At 38.6% G+C, this 14844-nt stretch overlaps 1 protein-coding gene across 21 annotated transcripts; it reads right to left on the reverse strand.

Moving 5' to 3' along the window:
• Nucleotides 1–1854: 1854 nt before the first annotated feature.
• LOC103715468 (uncharacterized) lies at nucleotides 1855–6148 on the reverse strand. 21 transcript variants are annotated; one of them, XM_088718190.2, is made up of 10 exons: nucleotides 5836–6148; nucleotides 5657–5728; nucleotides 5476–5526; nucleotides 4975–5018; nucleotides 4013–4221; nucleotides 3196–3343; nucleotides 2892–3049; nucleotides 2531–2593; nucleotides 2357–2425; nucleotides 1855–2188 (listed from the first exon to the last, which is right to left on the reverse strand). In XM_088718190.2, the coding sequence occupies exons 5-10, from the start codon at nucleotides 4208–4210 to the stop codon at nucleotides 2117–2119; spliced, it is 708 nt and encodes a 235-aa protein (XP_088574316.1). In that variant the 5' UTR covers nucleotides 4211–4221; nucleotides 4975–5018; nucleotides 5476–5526; nucleotides 5657–5728; nucleotides 5836–6148; the 3' UTR covers nucleotides 1855–2116. The 21 variants fall into 21 exon arrangements, with proteins under 21 accessions (XP_088574316.1, XP_038979524.1, XP_038979526.1 ...); XM_039123596.3 differs by having other exon boundaries at nucleotides 4963–5018; XM_039123598.3 differs by having other exon boundaries at nucleotides 5618–5728.
• Between the last annotated feature and the right edge of the window lie 8696 nt (nucleotides 6149–14844).

A 14844-nucleotide genomic window follows, 5' to 3' on the forward strand; every position in this document is an offset into this window, starting at 1 on the left:
TTACTTATTTCGCTGGAGACCGTCAAACTTCACTAGACAAATCAGATAACCCTATTAAAAATATTAAAAAAATAATTTCTATTTGATGATTTTAATAGAATTAAAATAATAAGAAAATGAGACAGTTGGTTAGGTGACAGTATTCGGCGGCTCCAGACATGTCAGGTCTAAGCAACTCGATCAATGAATCATGGAGTATGGACTCGATCAGGGCTAAAGTTGTTCAATAATATTCATCATCAATGGGTTCCAGGGACACTTAATAAGGCAGAGGTGATCAGTCTAGTAGGCAGTCCGGGCACCAGGACAATTTAGGGCCTCTTTATGGGTCAACTCAAGTTTATAGATCAGGTCGATGGGACCCTATACCGGAATTCATAGATTTTCTAGAGAGAATAAGAGAGGAACGGGCTCTCTCTCTCTCTCTCCTCCCCTCTTCTCTTCTTTCTTTCTTTCGTGGCAAAACAAAGGATGAAGGAGGCGGGCTAGTGGGTGTGACATGGTGGTTCGGTGCGATGGCAGCTGGAGGTGGTGGCCGGCAGCGAAGAGCGACCGACGGTAGCAGCTGACCAACCAAATTCAGCCAAAAAGTAGGGCCAAGGAGGGTGATTGTTGGATTAATTGACCTTGGATCCCACCCCGCTCGCCGACGACTGGAGGCCCGGCTTCGGCTTGAGCTGATATAGGGAAGGGGCTAAGTCCCTTGGCGATGAAAGACGGTGGTGGTGGTGGTCAAAAAGAAGGAAAAATAAAGGATTCCTTTTTTTCGAGCGGTTTTTGGCTGATTTCTCGGCTAACGGCGTAATTCTGTGTTGTGAAAAGAGAAAAAGGGAAGAGGAAGTCTTCCACCCATCACGTGCATAGCACATGCAAGCTTACGTGGGCCAAGCCTAGTCGGGCTAGCCACATGGACCAAGCCTGGGCGGGCCTTCCCAATTATTTAGAAGTTAATCACGCAATTCATGTATAAGCAAACATGGATAGAAGAATCATCAGCCGTTGAAATGTGGGGATACAACCTACATCTTAGGACTGCTCCAGACCGACCAACAATCCAATCAGTCAGATTTTGGGCACGGATTATACCAGCACCGCACCTTCTTAAATGTGCTCGGGGGAAGAACGCTCGGCAATAACGAGATCGCTTCAAGCACCAAAATTAGGGATGGCACACCGAGCCAGATACAGATAGGATCTGTAATAGATCAAAAATCCATCAACCCCCTCCTCCTCTTTCCTCTCATGGTTATTAAATAGTTCAAAAATCTACACCCAAATCTCACCCTTTTATTAAACATCGCAAGCTAATCCGATTTAGCAGTTGAAACAACTCGATCGGTCAAACATTACCACCTCGAACCAAGATCATTTCAATAGTGGGGAAAGTTTTGAACAAGCTAACACTCTTTAAGCTTGGATAAGCAATGGAATTGATACCAAGACTACCTATTTGCGATGATGTTTTCTTTTAAAATAGATAAAGGCCAAGGTGGTCCATATCAAATTGGTAATTTGGAATAGAGAATTTGAATAGTAAGAAAAAGTAGGGCCACGAAATCAGCAGAAAGATTGGGGTATAATATTATTCACAAGATGCTGTCCTTTGCGGCCTCGGTTTGTCTGCGCTACACGCTGCCCAACGACCAACCACACACACACGGAACCCATCACACAGCCTGGACGCCATCCCATCACCAACTCTCCCTTGCTAATTAATAAAATATATGGAGTTTTGGAGGTCTGGAGAGAGAAAAAGTTGCCCTACGTCTCTAGAATAAGGCCAAGCATGACCACTACACACTCCTTGGTCCCTCCAAAGTCCAAACACCCTTCTCCCATATCCAAACAACAATGGGCCACTGCTACATCAATCATATCATGCAACTTGTTCTTGGGAATGCACCAAATCATAGCTATAAACACACAGCGGGATAGCAGGATGGTACACTGCAAAACCTTGTGTATAGCGTGGTTAATACAACTGTGCTACATGTGAATGAGCTTATAATGCTCTTAGATGTCATAGATTTCCAGAAGGATGAGAACATGATCTCCTTTCAGATTTCATAAGCCCACAGCAATTCGGATCGTACGACAATTCCACCACTATTCCTTCTTAAGAGTAGATGGTTTTCAACCTCTTTGCCGTGTGGATGAAACCCACAATAACCTGCATCTCGTCCAATTGCTTTAGCAATTGGCAGAAAAGAATCAAGACCATAACAAGTGTCAGGCTTTAAAAATATATAAAAAAAAAGGGAAAAAATGAGTGCAAAAAGAAACGCACATTCAGTTCTAATATACTAGAAAAGTTTATTTGATCACCTATGCAAAAACGTAGAAGCACAAATGGTACCTGAGAAAGGAAATGGTGCCGCACACCATTAACCAGTTGTTCCTTCGATGGATTAGGATTGAGGCTTACCTGGAACATCGTTGTACATGATTGATGTTAGTCTGCAAAAGAAAGAAATCCGAGTCTTCCTCGAGATACCAAGGACGGACATTGGGTCAGGGGTCAGAAATATACCAGATTGAAGTGCCTCCAGTATCTCCACAAGGTGGCTGTCCCGAGTTTTGACAAGTTTACCCTCTGTTAATAATCTACAAATTGTAAGCACAATCTTTCAATACGTACAACTCAATCTACAAGGTGTCTCTAATCAGTATCGAGGATATCTTTGCAGTCATATTACGACTAAATTTTGGTAATCCAGATTCAATTTAACATGGGATACATTAAGTCAAGGAATTTTGCTAGGAATTGTTCAGCTAAACCTAGTAACGGAAAAAGGCTGATGGTTTATATTTCAGCAGAGCAATCTACAGCTAATACTCATTCATCACTTTGGCTAATAAACTTAGAATTCATCATTCATATAATATCTCACCGTCTGAGGCTTGTAAATATGGGAGCGGACATCCTTGTAGATGCCACGGTTATTCTGCTTCGACTTCGCTGAAGATGTCCAAGGCGACTTCGCTGAAGATGTCCAAGGCCTGGTATGCCGAACCCTCGGCTTTGTTGGTTTCTGGCACTCTATGCTACCTGCCCACGAGAGAATTTATCAATTTATTAACAAATGTGATGAGCAGGTTTTATTACTCATTGCTTGAATTAAATTGTCTAATTATTGCTCATTAACAGCACTTGATTAGCTGATATTTGATTGTCAGTATAAACATAAAACCTACTGTAATCGATATCTTTCTCTCCCATGTCAGAGCTACTACAGAAAGAGTTGTCACAGTCCACGTCGTCGTCGTCCTCATTTCCAGTTGGAGCTTCTAAAACACTCAAAGCATTCCTCTGCAACTTTACCTCGACCCCATTCTTAAGGACCTGACATCACAAATCAGCAAAAGATTATGCCTTGTAATGAAACTAGAGACAGCAGACATAATATGGTAAAGATGAGGTTTAAATATTGAAAGTAAGCTCCAATATCAAGGTTTTCCTAGCTACAAGATCAAATCAAGGTACAAGATACTTAAATTCTCTTTAGAAACATCATCTAACATTTTGTTTGCCTGTGCTACGCTTCTTACTGCCGCTGATAGCATTCAGAAATGTAAAATTGAAATCAAGTTTGTGCACTACACATGGTTGAGCAAGCAAAATCTAAGAGGAATAATTAAAAACAGAGTGCAGAAGCCCAATCATCTAGTTAACAAGCATTTGATGTAAGGTCCCCCCCCCCCCCCCCCCCTCTCTTCTCTCTTCCTTTTATTAAGAAAAAAATGTTTTACTTGATTAATTTGTTTCTGCAAATTCTACTGGTGGATGCATTCTAAAAGAACTTACTTAGGACCAGAGTTTACCTGTCCATGCTAATATCAAATTATTGTCATGACCTTGGAAAGAGTTATGATTAGGATCAGAGTGATTCCACTGTAACAATCCAACTCTAATCTCAGATGGAACATATAGAAACAGCTCAAAGAAGGTTGTGAACATATGATGACAACAACGACATATCAAGTCGATATAGCTGAGAAATGGTTCTATTACCAGCCAATGCCAGCCACCAAGACCAACAGCTTTCTTCACCACACCTTGCAGCCCAACCAAAACAGACTTCGTCCTGTTGTTACCTGTAACAATGACTTTAGTGTGCCTGGGAAGCACTGAGAGCTCTTCATCTCCACTTTCTTCCCGAGACGGAGACAACGCCCGTGACGAGCACAACTCAGCCTCCATTAATTGCATATACCTTGCACCTGATTTAAATTCCAAACAGTAATAAATTTCATCAAAAGATTCAAAAAAAAAAAAAAGAACAAACAAACAAATAAAATGATGAATCAGCTACATATCATTCCATGATTCACAAACTCCATTTGGAAAATAGTACACAACTACAAACTGCCTCAACGAACATATCATTGCTCAAATTAAACCTACAGGTATAAACAAGAGAGACAAAATTTCTATTTGACACTACAAATTATGTCAGCTTGAATCAAAGTATACATTTGCAGGAAATCCAGATATAGTGAACCTGCATGTGAGAAAATTAGAAATGTCCAAAATTACAGTCATCTAAACAATAATTAGAAGCAAATCTCTCTCCAAGTAACTGTCTTGTGCAGGGCCCAGCACCATAATATCTGCCTGGTTTTCAGATTATAGCGGCAACCAAGTCAAAGTTAGGCAGCGAAGGGGTGGCGCAGTGCTGCAGAGTGCAAGACCAACCTTGCTCCAGGACTAGAAATCCTAAGAGAAATCCAATTCCAGCCCTTAATTGCAACAGAGTAGGCAACATATCCCGCCTAATTGATATTAAAAGAATTTAAAACTCTCGGGACCCACCACCCTGCAATTATTGTTTATAAGCATGGTGGATGTTTTATCTACCGACCGATCTGACAGCGATTATGTTGCCGCTACTGCATCATAACCATAACCACCAATCTTTATCCTAAAATAAAAGGAATGGTTTAAGAAAAAGATAAATTCACCTGATTGTATACCTCTCCAAATTTGCTTCAAAATACTCTCGTCTGCATCACTCTTACTGCCAAATGCAACAAAAATTTCATAAGCTCACGCTATATGTCACTAGAAAAAGTTGAACTAAAAGGAGAGCTTGAAACCTGTTTTCTACTTCTCTCAAAATAAAATTTCCCATTCCTCTGGATTGAGTGAACGAAAATGCTTTCTTTTAGTGAATCGAGCAGTATTTTAAGATCTAGCAGGAATTGGCAGTGTGATCCTCTATTTGCTTTTAAAAATTCAGTTTCTTAGATTTAAATCCACCTCGTTATAAGGTTCTAACGGAAATTAAAAGCAGAAATCATTGAACTTTAAACTAATGTCATGAAGCCAGTAGGTCCGATTGCATGCAACTAAATCAAAATCCTGGTCACAGATGTCCCAATAAAAATCGCATGTTTGTAAGGAAAACGCAATCTTTAAGCAACAGACCAGCTCAACGTAAATGGTGAGTGATTAAATTAAAGAAAAGTTCTCACCTGCACTAGTTTCACCATTCTGACCAGATTCCTTCCAGAAAATCGTCTTATCTGTCAGATGAAAGAAAATAATAAATCTACAAAAGCAAGAAAAGAACAAAAAAAAACAAACAGTCATTAAATCTTCGGCGAGAAAACTGACGCCAATGTCATGCAATCAAAGCAAATTAGAGCTCAGTACCAGAATCTCTCTCCAATCCTTCCACTCCTCCAACTTGCCGATCCACAAAACACCACCAGATCTCACTCAATTCTAGCCATCCATAACCAAATCCATCAAAAAGAAAGAGAGTCATCTTTTTGATACAAAACTAATATAAAACAAATAAACGCATCAAGAAATTCTTGAATTTGAATTACCATGCCACAATGCTCCGAACCGGATAAAAACCGCAATAGTTTCGCGGAAAAATTTCGAAATGCGGAGGTTTTAAGCCGCGGATATAGCAAAACCGGGGCTTTCCGAAAAAATTCCGTGGTCCGATTCGTCGGAAGCCCACCAGATCTGAGGAATGGGAGCCTCCGAGATAGTAAACCGGAGGACTTGGGGGAGAAAAGGGAGGGGGTTGTTGGAACTTTGGGGGCGGGGGGAGAGGAAAAAGAGAGGGGAAGGAGGAAGAGAGAGAGAGAGAGAGAGAGAGCGCACTAAATGCTGTCCAACTGCCGAGAGAGTGAGCAAACGCTTAAAAAAGTGGGGGAGTCGGAAGGGGGAAGGGGGAAGGGGAAAGGGGGACCGGGTTTAACGTACGGCCTTCGCCGGTTGCCGAAGACCGAGCCAGTCCGCTGTCTGAAGCCGGTCTCAAGCAGAACTGCTGAACTTGTTCTAGGAAGGGTACCCAAACTTACACCCAGTGACTGACGTTTGGAGACAGCACGGGTGGGGCCCGCGTACCCGTGAAAGGGTGTGGATTGGGTGTTTGTGCAGTCGTTCTCGTGTTTTGGGACACTTTAATTGGATTTCTTGGACTCTAGTATATTAACAATTTATAAACTGATTAATTGAGTTTATCTGATGACCGCGACATATTGCCCTTTGTTACATGTCACATTAAAGACATGGATTGGCTTGAGATTGAAAAATTATAATTATAAGGGGAGATCAGGAGTTGCTGCCACTTTTAAGTTATATGCTTGAAGATGAGCAAAAGTTTGTACAAAAGCCTGTAAGGTTCTTTTGATTGGGGTACATCAGATTACTGAGACAATCTAATGATTCTTAAAAATTATTTATTTAAAAAAATTATGGTAAGAAATAAAATTTACTATATTTAGTTGGTTAAAAAATTACTTTAAAAAATTATATCAAAAAAAAATTTGCCATGTTTGGTTAAAAGTAATTTGATGTAAAAATATTGCCAAAATTTAAGCAATATTTTTGAATAAACAATTCGAGTAATATTATTTTTTACTCAATCTATTTTGTCATTTATGGTCCACTCACATAAATGCGGCCGGCATTGGCTATTTCGGATATTAAATATATTTACATGAGTTAATAAAAATTGTTAACTTAATTTTATATATTAAAATATATATTTGTTATTGTAAATAAATTTTAGCATGTTTTGGCATGTAAATAAATATATTAATTATTAGTAAATCCTGTGCTAGATTTATTAATGATAATAAATATATATTTTAAAATTATTTATTAATAATTAATATTTATTAATAAACATACCAATATCTTACATATATTGTCATTTATAATAGTTATTAATCAATATATTAATATGTTTAACATATATTCATATAATATAAGATAGGATATTTTCGTCAATTAAAATATATTTACATGAGTTAATAAAAATTGTTAACTTAATTTTATATATTAAAATATATATTTGTTATTGTAAATAAATTTTAGCATGTTTTGGCATGTAAATAAATATATTAATTATTAGTAAATCATGTGCTAGATTTATTAATGATAATAAATATATATTTAAAATTATTTATTAATAATTAATATTTATTAATAAACATACCAATATCTTACATATATTGTCATTTATAATAGTTATTAATCAATATATTAATATGTTTAACATATATTCATATAATATAAGATAGGATATTTTCGTCAATTAATGATATTTTTAAAATACCTTGCTCAGTAAACAAGCATGAAAAAATAGACAGTTTTATCTTTTCTCCGAGAAAAATAGACATAGCATCCACTATTTATTTTACCATTTTTCTCATCCACTTTTCATACCAAACATAATAATCTAACATGTGATTTATTTTTTTTATATCAGATTATTCTCAATCAAATAAAATAAGCCTTAATTTCATCTCAATGATTGGTTAGGCAAGTTTTACTAGGTTATTGTATTTGGGTACTCTTTTACCTTTGATGCTGTGTTGTATGAAATATATAAAGGATGTAAGAAGAGCAAAAGGTGACAATTGATATGATGCCTTCTTGGTGTGTATTACTTGGAGGGGACAAAAGCATGCTCTATAAGCATGTGTAAAAAATTTTATTTGAGGCTTACAAATGCAAGCTAAGGTATTTTATTTTGTTATTTATTTTATTAATAATTATGTACTTTACACCACTTTTATCTACTCTTTTCGATTCTATTCGTATTGAACATGCCAAAAACATGTTGCTTATTTGTATATGTTGTCAAACTTGAGTAAAAATAACACCTATAAATGGTAAGTAGATAGGGATTTTTTGGCACATAATGTGTGTGATAAATTTAAGAAGTATGCTATATCTTAGATACGTTTATATCTAAAACATAGTGTCATCTCTTTTGAATGTTTGTTTATGATATGAATAATATCCTGACTAAATTTAGAAATGTAACCGCAAATATTTATTAGATTGAGAAAGTAGATAATGGACAAGAAATGCGGGATGAATCAAAGGGCCCATTAATTGCTTTATTAAAATGTTTTCTAAATAAAGAAAATCTTATTTTGGGTAAATGTATAACAAGATATCTTGCATAATTGTCACAACAATTCCCAATTTTATAGATCAATAATTATGCAATATACTCCATCTCATATGATATTTGAGGTTTGTACTAAATAATAAGCATCAATAGCAATAATAAGCATGCATATGTTCCTACATATGCATTCCTTTCTAATCGTCAACTAATTTCAGTCAACTTCTAAATAGTCTTATTAAACTTTAATTTAATTTTCTTTTCATTTGTATACTTTCATGTACTAAATACTATTTATTATTTCTATAGATTATCGATGATTTCAATATCAATAATCGATAAAAGTTATATCATTCAAATATAAGTCATTAAAATGTAATTATTAACTATTCTTTGAAAAGAAAATGGTTAGAATGTGAGGAAGAAAATGAGAGGCTTGAAAGCTCATCTTCAACATTTATATTAATAGTAATTGATGAGTTAGTATATCAAGAACTATGTATTTATTAGATTTGAATACAGATTTCTCAAACATATAGTCTCGAGGCAATAGAAGAAATTCTCCACCCACAATGTTATTTCATTTTTAGGGGTACTTGTAGCATGTTAATTAATTCATTCGTGCATTATGTGCATGTTTATATGTGTATGCATAAATTTATTCTTTTTAAAAGGTTTTGAGTTTGAAGATTGAGTGTTGATTAATTAGAAAAAATGGTGAATAGAAAGGGAAAATCAACTATTTTGATTTCATTAGTCATCTTCAAGGAAATTTTGCAAGCAACTGCTTTACTTTCTTTTTGTATAAATAGGTCATATATTTTACTAACATAAATTATATATTCTGAACTTTCTAAGACCACATGCTCTCGTGACTATGAACATGCATGCATCAACTTTACTAATGTGCATTCATAACTATAAGTTAAAAAAGATTGTGATACATCACGAAATGAAGTTAAATCTAAATCTAATCATATGTTCGACCATGCACGCATTTAATTCAACCCCTTTTGGTTGTACAATAAACAACACTACCATAGCATAATAATTTTGAAACATATATCCACCACCATGAAGATTGGAAGAGTGGACCTCCTAACTTGATAGGGATGCCAACTTATTAAAAAATTCATGGGAAAAAGATGCCATAAGACTGATTATTGCTTTTCTTTTGATACTTATTTTGGTTCATTTTTCTTTTGATACTTCACCCCTAGCTCCTTTGTGAAACAATTTTGTTAAAAAAAATTTAATGAACTCTACTCTTTTATCTTCCCTCAATTGAAGGCAGCGATTGCCTTGCAAGGCGTTAAAAAATTAAGAAGAGATTATATATGCATCCATCCCAGAAGATTTCCATGATACTGAATTTAAGCTAAGTAATTTTTGCACTAAATCTCATCATGCATCAAATCCTTAAGTTTCTCATCATGAATCTAATCTAAATAATTTGTGCAGCAGAAAACATTCTTTCTCCGCCAAGGCTATTTCCGTAATTTCGCTTATCGCGGCAGGCTTCTCGCGCACTCCACCATCAGCTCGCCGAAGCCGAGCCGAGCGGAGCCGCCGAACTCCTGAATACGGGACCCACGGAAGCGACACGTGTCCGTAAACCAGCTGTCGGGACCTGATCCGCTGCGGGAACTGCCCCTAAGCGGACGCGGTCTAAGACAGCGACTGACCCGGACGGCACTCCACCGCGGGCCCCACAAATCGGTTAGTGGGTGCGTTATTGGGTATCATAGGCCGGTTTTTCTGGACGATGCGAGGTAACGGAAGAGCGAGCTTCTTCTCCTTGGTTTAAAGTCCGGGGTTTGGAGTCCGGATAGCAGCTGGCGCGCATTAAAACCGAGTCTGCTTCGGGATTCAAAAGTAAATAAATATTAGTACAAATGGAAAAAAAAAGGGGGAGGGGCACGAGGATTCACTCCGCTTTTTATTATACCCCGTACGCTCTCCTCTGCCGCTCTGCATCCGGAAAAAGGTTAAAGGGAAAATGTTAAAGTAAAAGATGACACCTTTTTACGGTTCTACCGTTATGGATCCGTCTACCGGGAGGATGGCGTCGGTAGAAGGAAGAGGGGGAAGATAAAAATAATTTTATATTTTTATAGTTTATGAGTCAAATAATTTTTTTATTTCAATTTCAATGGCAGTCCGGAAACAGGATTGTACTATTTCAGCGATGGCAAACGGAGGAAGAGAGGGAGAGAGGAGAGAGGAGAGAGGGGAGAGGGGAGAGGTTGATGAGGAACCACCGCTCCAAATTTGTGGCGGCGGACGACGATCTATAATATCTATGTTATTAAAGCAAAGTTGAAAGCAGCATGGGAGGAGTCTTCGATGCTTTCAGTGCGGTCTACATCCATCTAGAGAAGATTTGGTTACTATGATCGGGAAGATTCGCGGGCGATATACCACGACGAACGGGCAGTTTCTATTTCATAATATTCAGAGAATGGCGGGGATTGTGGTTCTTTTTCGTGGTGCATCATTCTAGAAATATTTTTTGGATGGATCAGGCGGATGCTTCTTCTCTCTTCGTTATTTTTTTATCTTATTAGTTGTCCTCGTATGAGTACGGTATGAGGAACCTATGTATCTAAAAAAAATAATTCAGTCTTTATCGTACTCTATTAATTCAGTCATTTCGGAAGTATCAAATTATATCTAAACTTTATATATTAAAAAACAAAAGTTTACCTCCCATCGTAGTAGTGCTGAAGGTTTAGATTGAAAGCCACCAAGGTAGTATAGCCTGATGGTAAGAGAGCGATAATTCCGCCCAAGTTGCCCGAATTCGAAACGCACGGGCGTCGATTAAATTAGAAAACCGGATGCCCCACGCCCGGCTGGCTTGTTGGCGGTTATGCTTTCCTTCCACTTGTACCAAGGTGGCTGTTGGGGGAAAAACCCCAAGTCATACCGCCACGGAGGCGCTCGGCCAAAAAGCGCCGACCGGAAAGGCGCTCGGCCAAAGGATGCCGACCAGAGAGCACCAACCAGAGGGGTGCTCGGCTAGAGAGCGCCGAACCGAAAAGATGCTCGGCCCAAGAGTGCCGACCAGAGGGAGCGCCAAGAAGAGGCGCTCGGACCAACCAACACAACCAAGTAGGGATGCTCGGCTAGAAAGAGCCGACCAGAGGACGCCGACCAGAAAAGCGCTCGATTAGAAGGCGCTGACCAGAGAGGAAAGAGTGCGAAATAAAGGCGCTCGGCTAGAAGGCGCTCGCCCAAAGGGCGCCGACCAGAAGCATTAGAAGCGACCCCGCCACAGGGCGCCCCGTCGGGCGACCGGCTCGGCTCGGCACCCCTGCCGAGCCGATGCCTTAACCAAATGATCAACTTTCGCCTAACCCTCTAAGCCTAAGGGACCTGACAAACTCCACTACAACTTGCCGCTATCTCCAAGCCATCAAGGCATAAGATCTCCGCAGGTATTCAGCACGACCTGCCATTAATGCATGAGCCCCCCTCAAGTCTCCGATGCACTCAGTCATTTAATGAACACGGCTCAAGGCGATCTCCAGATCACTGAACCATCAAAGCGTATGGCTCTCCCTGACTGCCGGTTCACTCGGTAATAAATGCACTTACCATCCACGGACCCCAGGCCCATCACGGCCGGCGGTTCAACCACTCCAACAGGTCCGATAGACCGTGACAACTCCCTGGTTCCGATCTAATTCGGCCTTGTTCCCCACTACGCCATTAATGGGCCAAATCGTGCCCAATTATTACAAAAGAGAACAAACTCCCTGTCACCTCCCAGGCAACATAAAATCCTTCTATAAAAGGGAGCCTGGGAGGAAAGAATGGGAGGAGGAGAAAAAGAAACAGCACAGACACAATTGGACACAATATTCTCTTTATTTTTTCTACATATCTCTTCTTCACTCTCTGGCTTGCTCTCTCCACATATTTGCCCCCTCTGACTTAAGCATCGGAGGGCCGGCGCCGGGGAGCCCGGCCACCGGCTTTTTTGCAGGACGGGACAGGACAGGACGCACTCTCCTCTCCGCTCTCTCACACCCCCCAGGAGGGCACAGGAGGACGCAGCCGGCCGGCGCACCGCCGTCCGCCCTTCCGGCCACGGAGCTCCTCCTCCCCTGGCTCCGTGGCGGCCCCCGGGTCCAATTTCCAGCAACAGTGGCACTGGGGTGACGTACCCACACGTGAGGCGGTGAACCCAGTGGGGTGAGCCCACGGGTCGGGGAAGGCACGCGAAACCTGCGACCTGTATCGAACATTCCCGAGTAGAAGGGGGGCTCAGTAATGGGGCTGCTACGGGGGTGGGCTGGTCCCTACCCCTCCCCTCCTATTTTTCACCAAAAAAAAAGGTTTAGATTGAAATAATAAAAAAAATATTTTTTCTACTTTTTATGAATTTTTTTTTAAAAAAGTCGATACTGAGTTTTAGAGTATCAAGATATTTCTATTTTTTGTCATGATTGGAGCGAGAATGAAACTCTCTGGGACGAATGTCATTTATTTTCATTCTTATTCTAGGGCACAAGTCTTTCCGACCAAATATATTTTGATGTTTTGAATAATTCTGATTTTTGGCAAAAAGAAAAAAAAAACAGAGATAACCAAATCCAATATTAAATTTTTTTGAGGAATGCGGGTATTTAAGTTTTATTATGAAGTCAAATAATTATTCTAGCTGGTCTGTTATTTGCATGAAGTGATGTTATTGGAACCATCGAATTTAGCAAAGATGGTAAATTTTAAGATGCATGAGCGCCAACTGTTCTGCAACATGGGAGGTGGAAAATGAGATGCGCTGGTTTCTTCTTTTGGCCAGTTACCTATTCTAATTTCCAAAGCGGAGGGGAAGCATTAAGTATGGATCTACGCTCACCACGGTGCCGTAGCATTTACACAGTTCCCCTTTTGGCTCGTTGCGCGCAGGAGCCGTCCAGGAGAATCAAAAGACATACTTTCACACTGTTTGCCAGTTTTGTCATGGCATGGGATTTGTGACTTCCCCGGACAGACGGGCATTTGCACCTCTATTAAATCCAAAGGCACCTGAGTTACTTTTTCGAGTGATTTTTTCCGAGTTACCGTCGCTCATTCTCAATAAAAAATGCTTAATAACTCAAATAAATAGAATGATTAATTGGTGCAAGACATCTAAGCAACTCTTTTTGAATGTTTTTTCTAAGTTGCCTTAGACATTGCTCATGCACAATAGGATTAGTTGGGGCTCATTTGGCTCCCGGAAAAAAAAAAAAAAAAAGTGTGGTCAACAAAAAAGTAATGAGATGCCTCTTGTTTGGTTGGAATTTTCAAAGAATAGAGAAGAAAAAGTTATATTTACTTCAAAATATGATTCCCATATTTCATAAAAAAGTCTTTCCCGTGATAAATATGGAAAAGTTACTTTTCCATGAGCCAGGAATCACTCTGGGTTCGTTTGGTTTGCGGGAAACATTTTTTCCTCCTAAGAATATGATTCCTGAGAAGAAGATTCCTAGGAAGCATTTTTTTCCAAAAATGCCCTTCAGCATTAAAGAGGCATTAAAGATCTAATTTTTATTAAGGGTATAATAGGAATTACACAACTTTTCTAAGAAAGTGAATGGTCAACCAAACATAAGCACTCTAAAAATCTATTAATTTTCCATTGTCAACCAAACATGCCAAAAGTACTTTTTCAAGCATCCTCTTTACAGAAATCTGCTTTCCAGGAATTATATTTTTAGGTGGAAAAATGCTTCCTGCAAACCAAACGAGCCTTTGGTGTCTCCATTATATATAGAAAATAGTTTAAAAACTTAGAAAAAGGTACTCAACTAATGCATCGGGTCGTTTCTCTCGTCCGTACGAAAGAATGATTGATTTTTTTTTTTGTATGAAAACATCGTTAATCACCTACCGAACAAATCTCAAAGTGTTCTGAATTTCATTTCTCTGTTGACGCCGATCTCAAAGTAGGTAGCTGATGATCCAATGACAGTTTTATGTGAGGAAGGTTAATCATTGTTTGATGCGAAAGATGCACCTCTATCTCAAACCATAAAATATCACCAAAGTGATTAGTAAGCTACGCATAAATAATTTTTCAAAAAGGTTTTTTTTCATGAATATCTTCCTAAATATCAAATTTTGCATGAATACCTTTTCAAAATTGAATTTACATGTATATCCTTATAAAACACTTGTTTTGCTATTTTACTTTTTTTTTTGCTCTCATTTTTGTCTATGTACTCACGCCATCTAAGGTCATTAAAAAAATTAACGGTTTCAAATTAAAATGACTAAAATATCATTTATGGATAGATGTGCAAAAAGAAACATTTATATAAGGCATCCATGGAGGACAAAAAAGTAATTTCAAGATTTTATTTTATTTTTAATTAAAATAAATATGGTTTTTATTAACGGTGTTAGAAGAACCATTATATTAGGGGCATTTGTGCAGAAACAATATTTTATGATAGTACAAAAA

This window comes from Phoenix dactylifera, chromosome 3 (assembly GCF_051530095.1).
Source record: "Phoenix dactylifera cultivar Ajwa chromosome 3, Ajwa_hap1_PhDact_Kaust_v1.1, whole genome shotgun sequence".
Lineage (NCBI taxonomy): Eukaryota > Viridiplantae > Streptophyta > Magnoliopsida > Arecales > Arecaceae > Phoenix > Phoenix dactylifera.

Bases quoted from the DNA above. Each gene is read 5' to 3' on its own strand.
- LOC103715468 (XM_088718174.2), bottom strand. From the start codon at position 5,771: ATGACTCTCTTTCTTTTTGATGGATTTGGTTATGGATGGCTAGAATTG. The intron at 4,222-5,475 runs GTGAGAACTTTT...AATTTAAATCAG, and splicing joins GAATGGTGAAACTAGTGCAG to GTGCAAGGTATATGCAATTA. The intron at 2,594-2,891 runs GTGAGATATTAT...GATTATTAACAG, and splicing joins ATATTTACAAGCCTCAGACG to AGGGTAAACTTGTCAAAACT.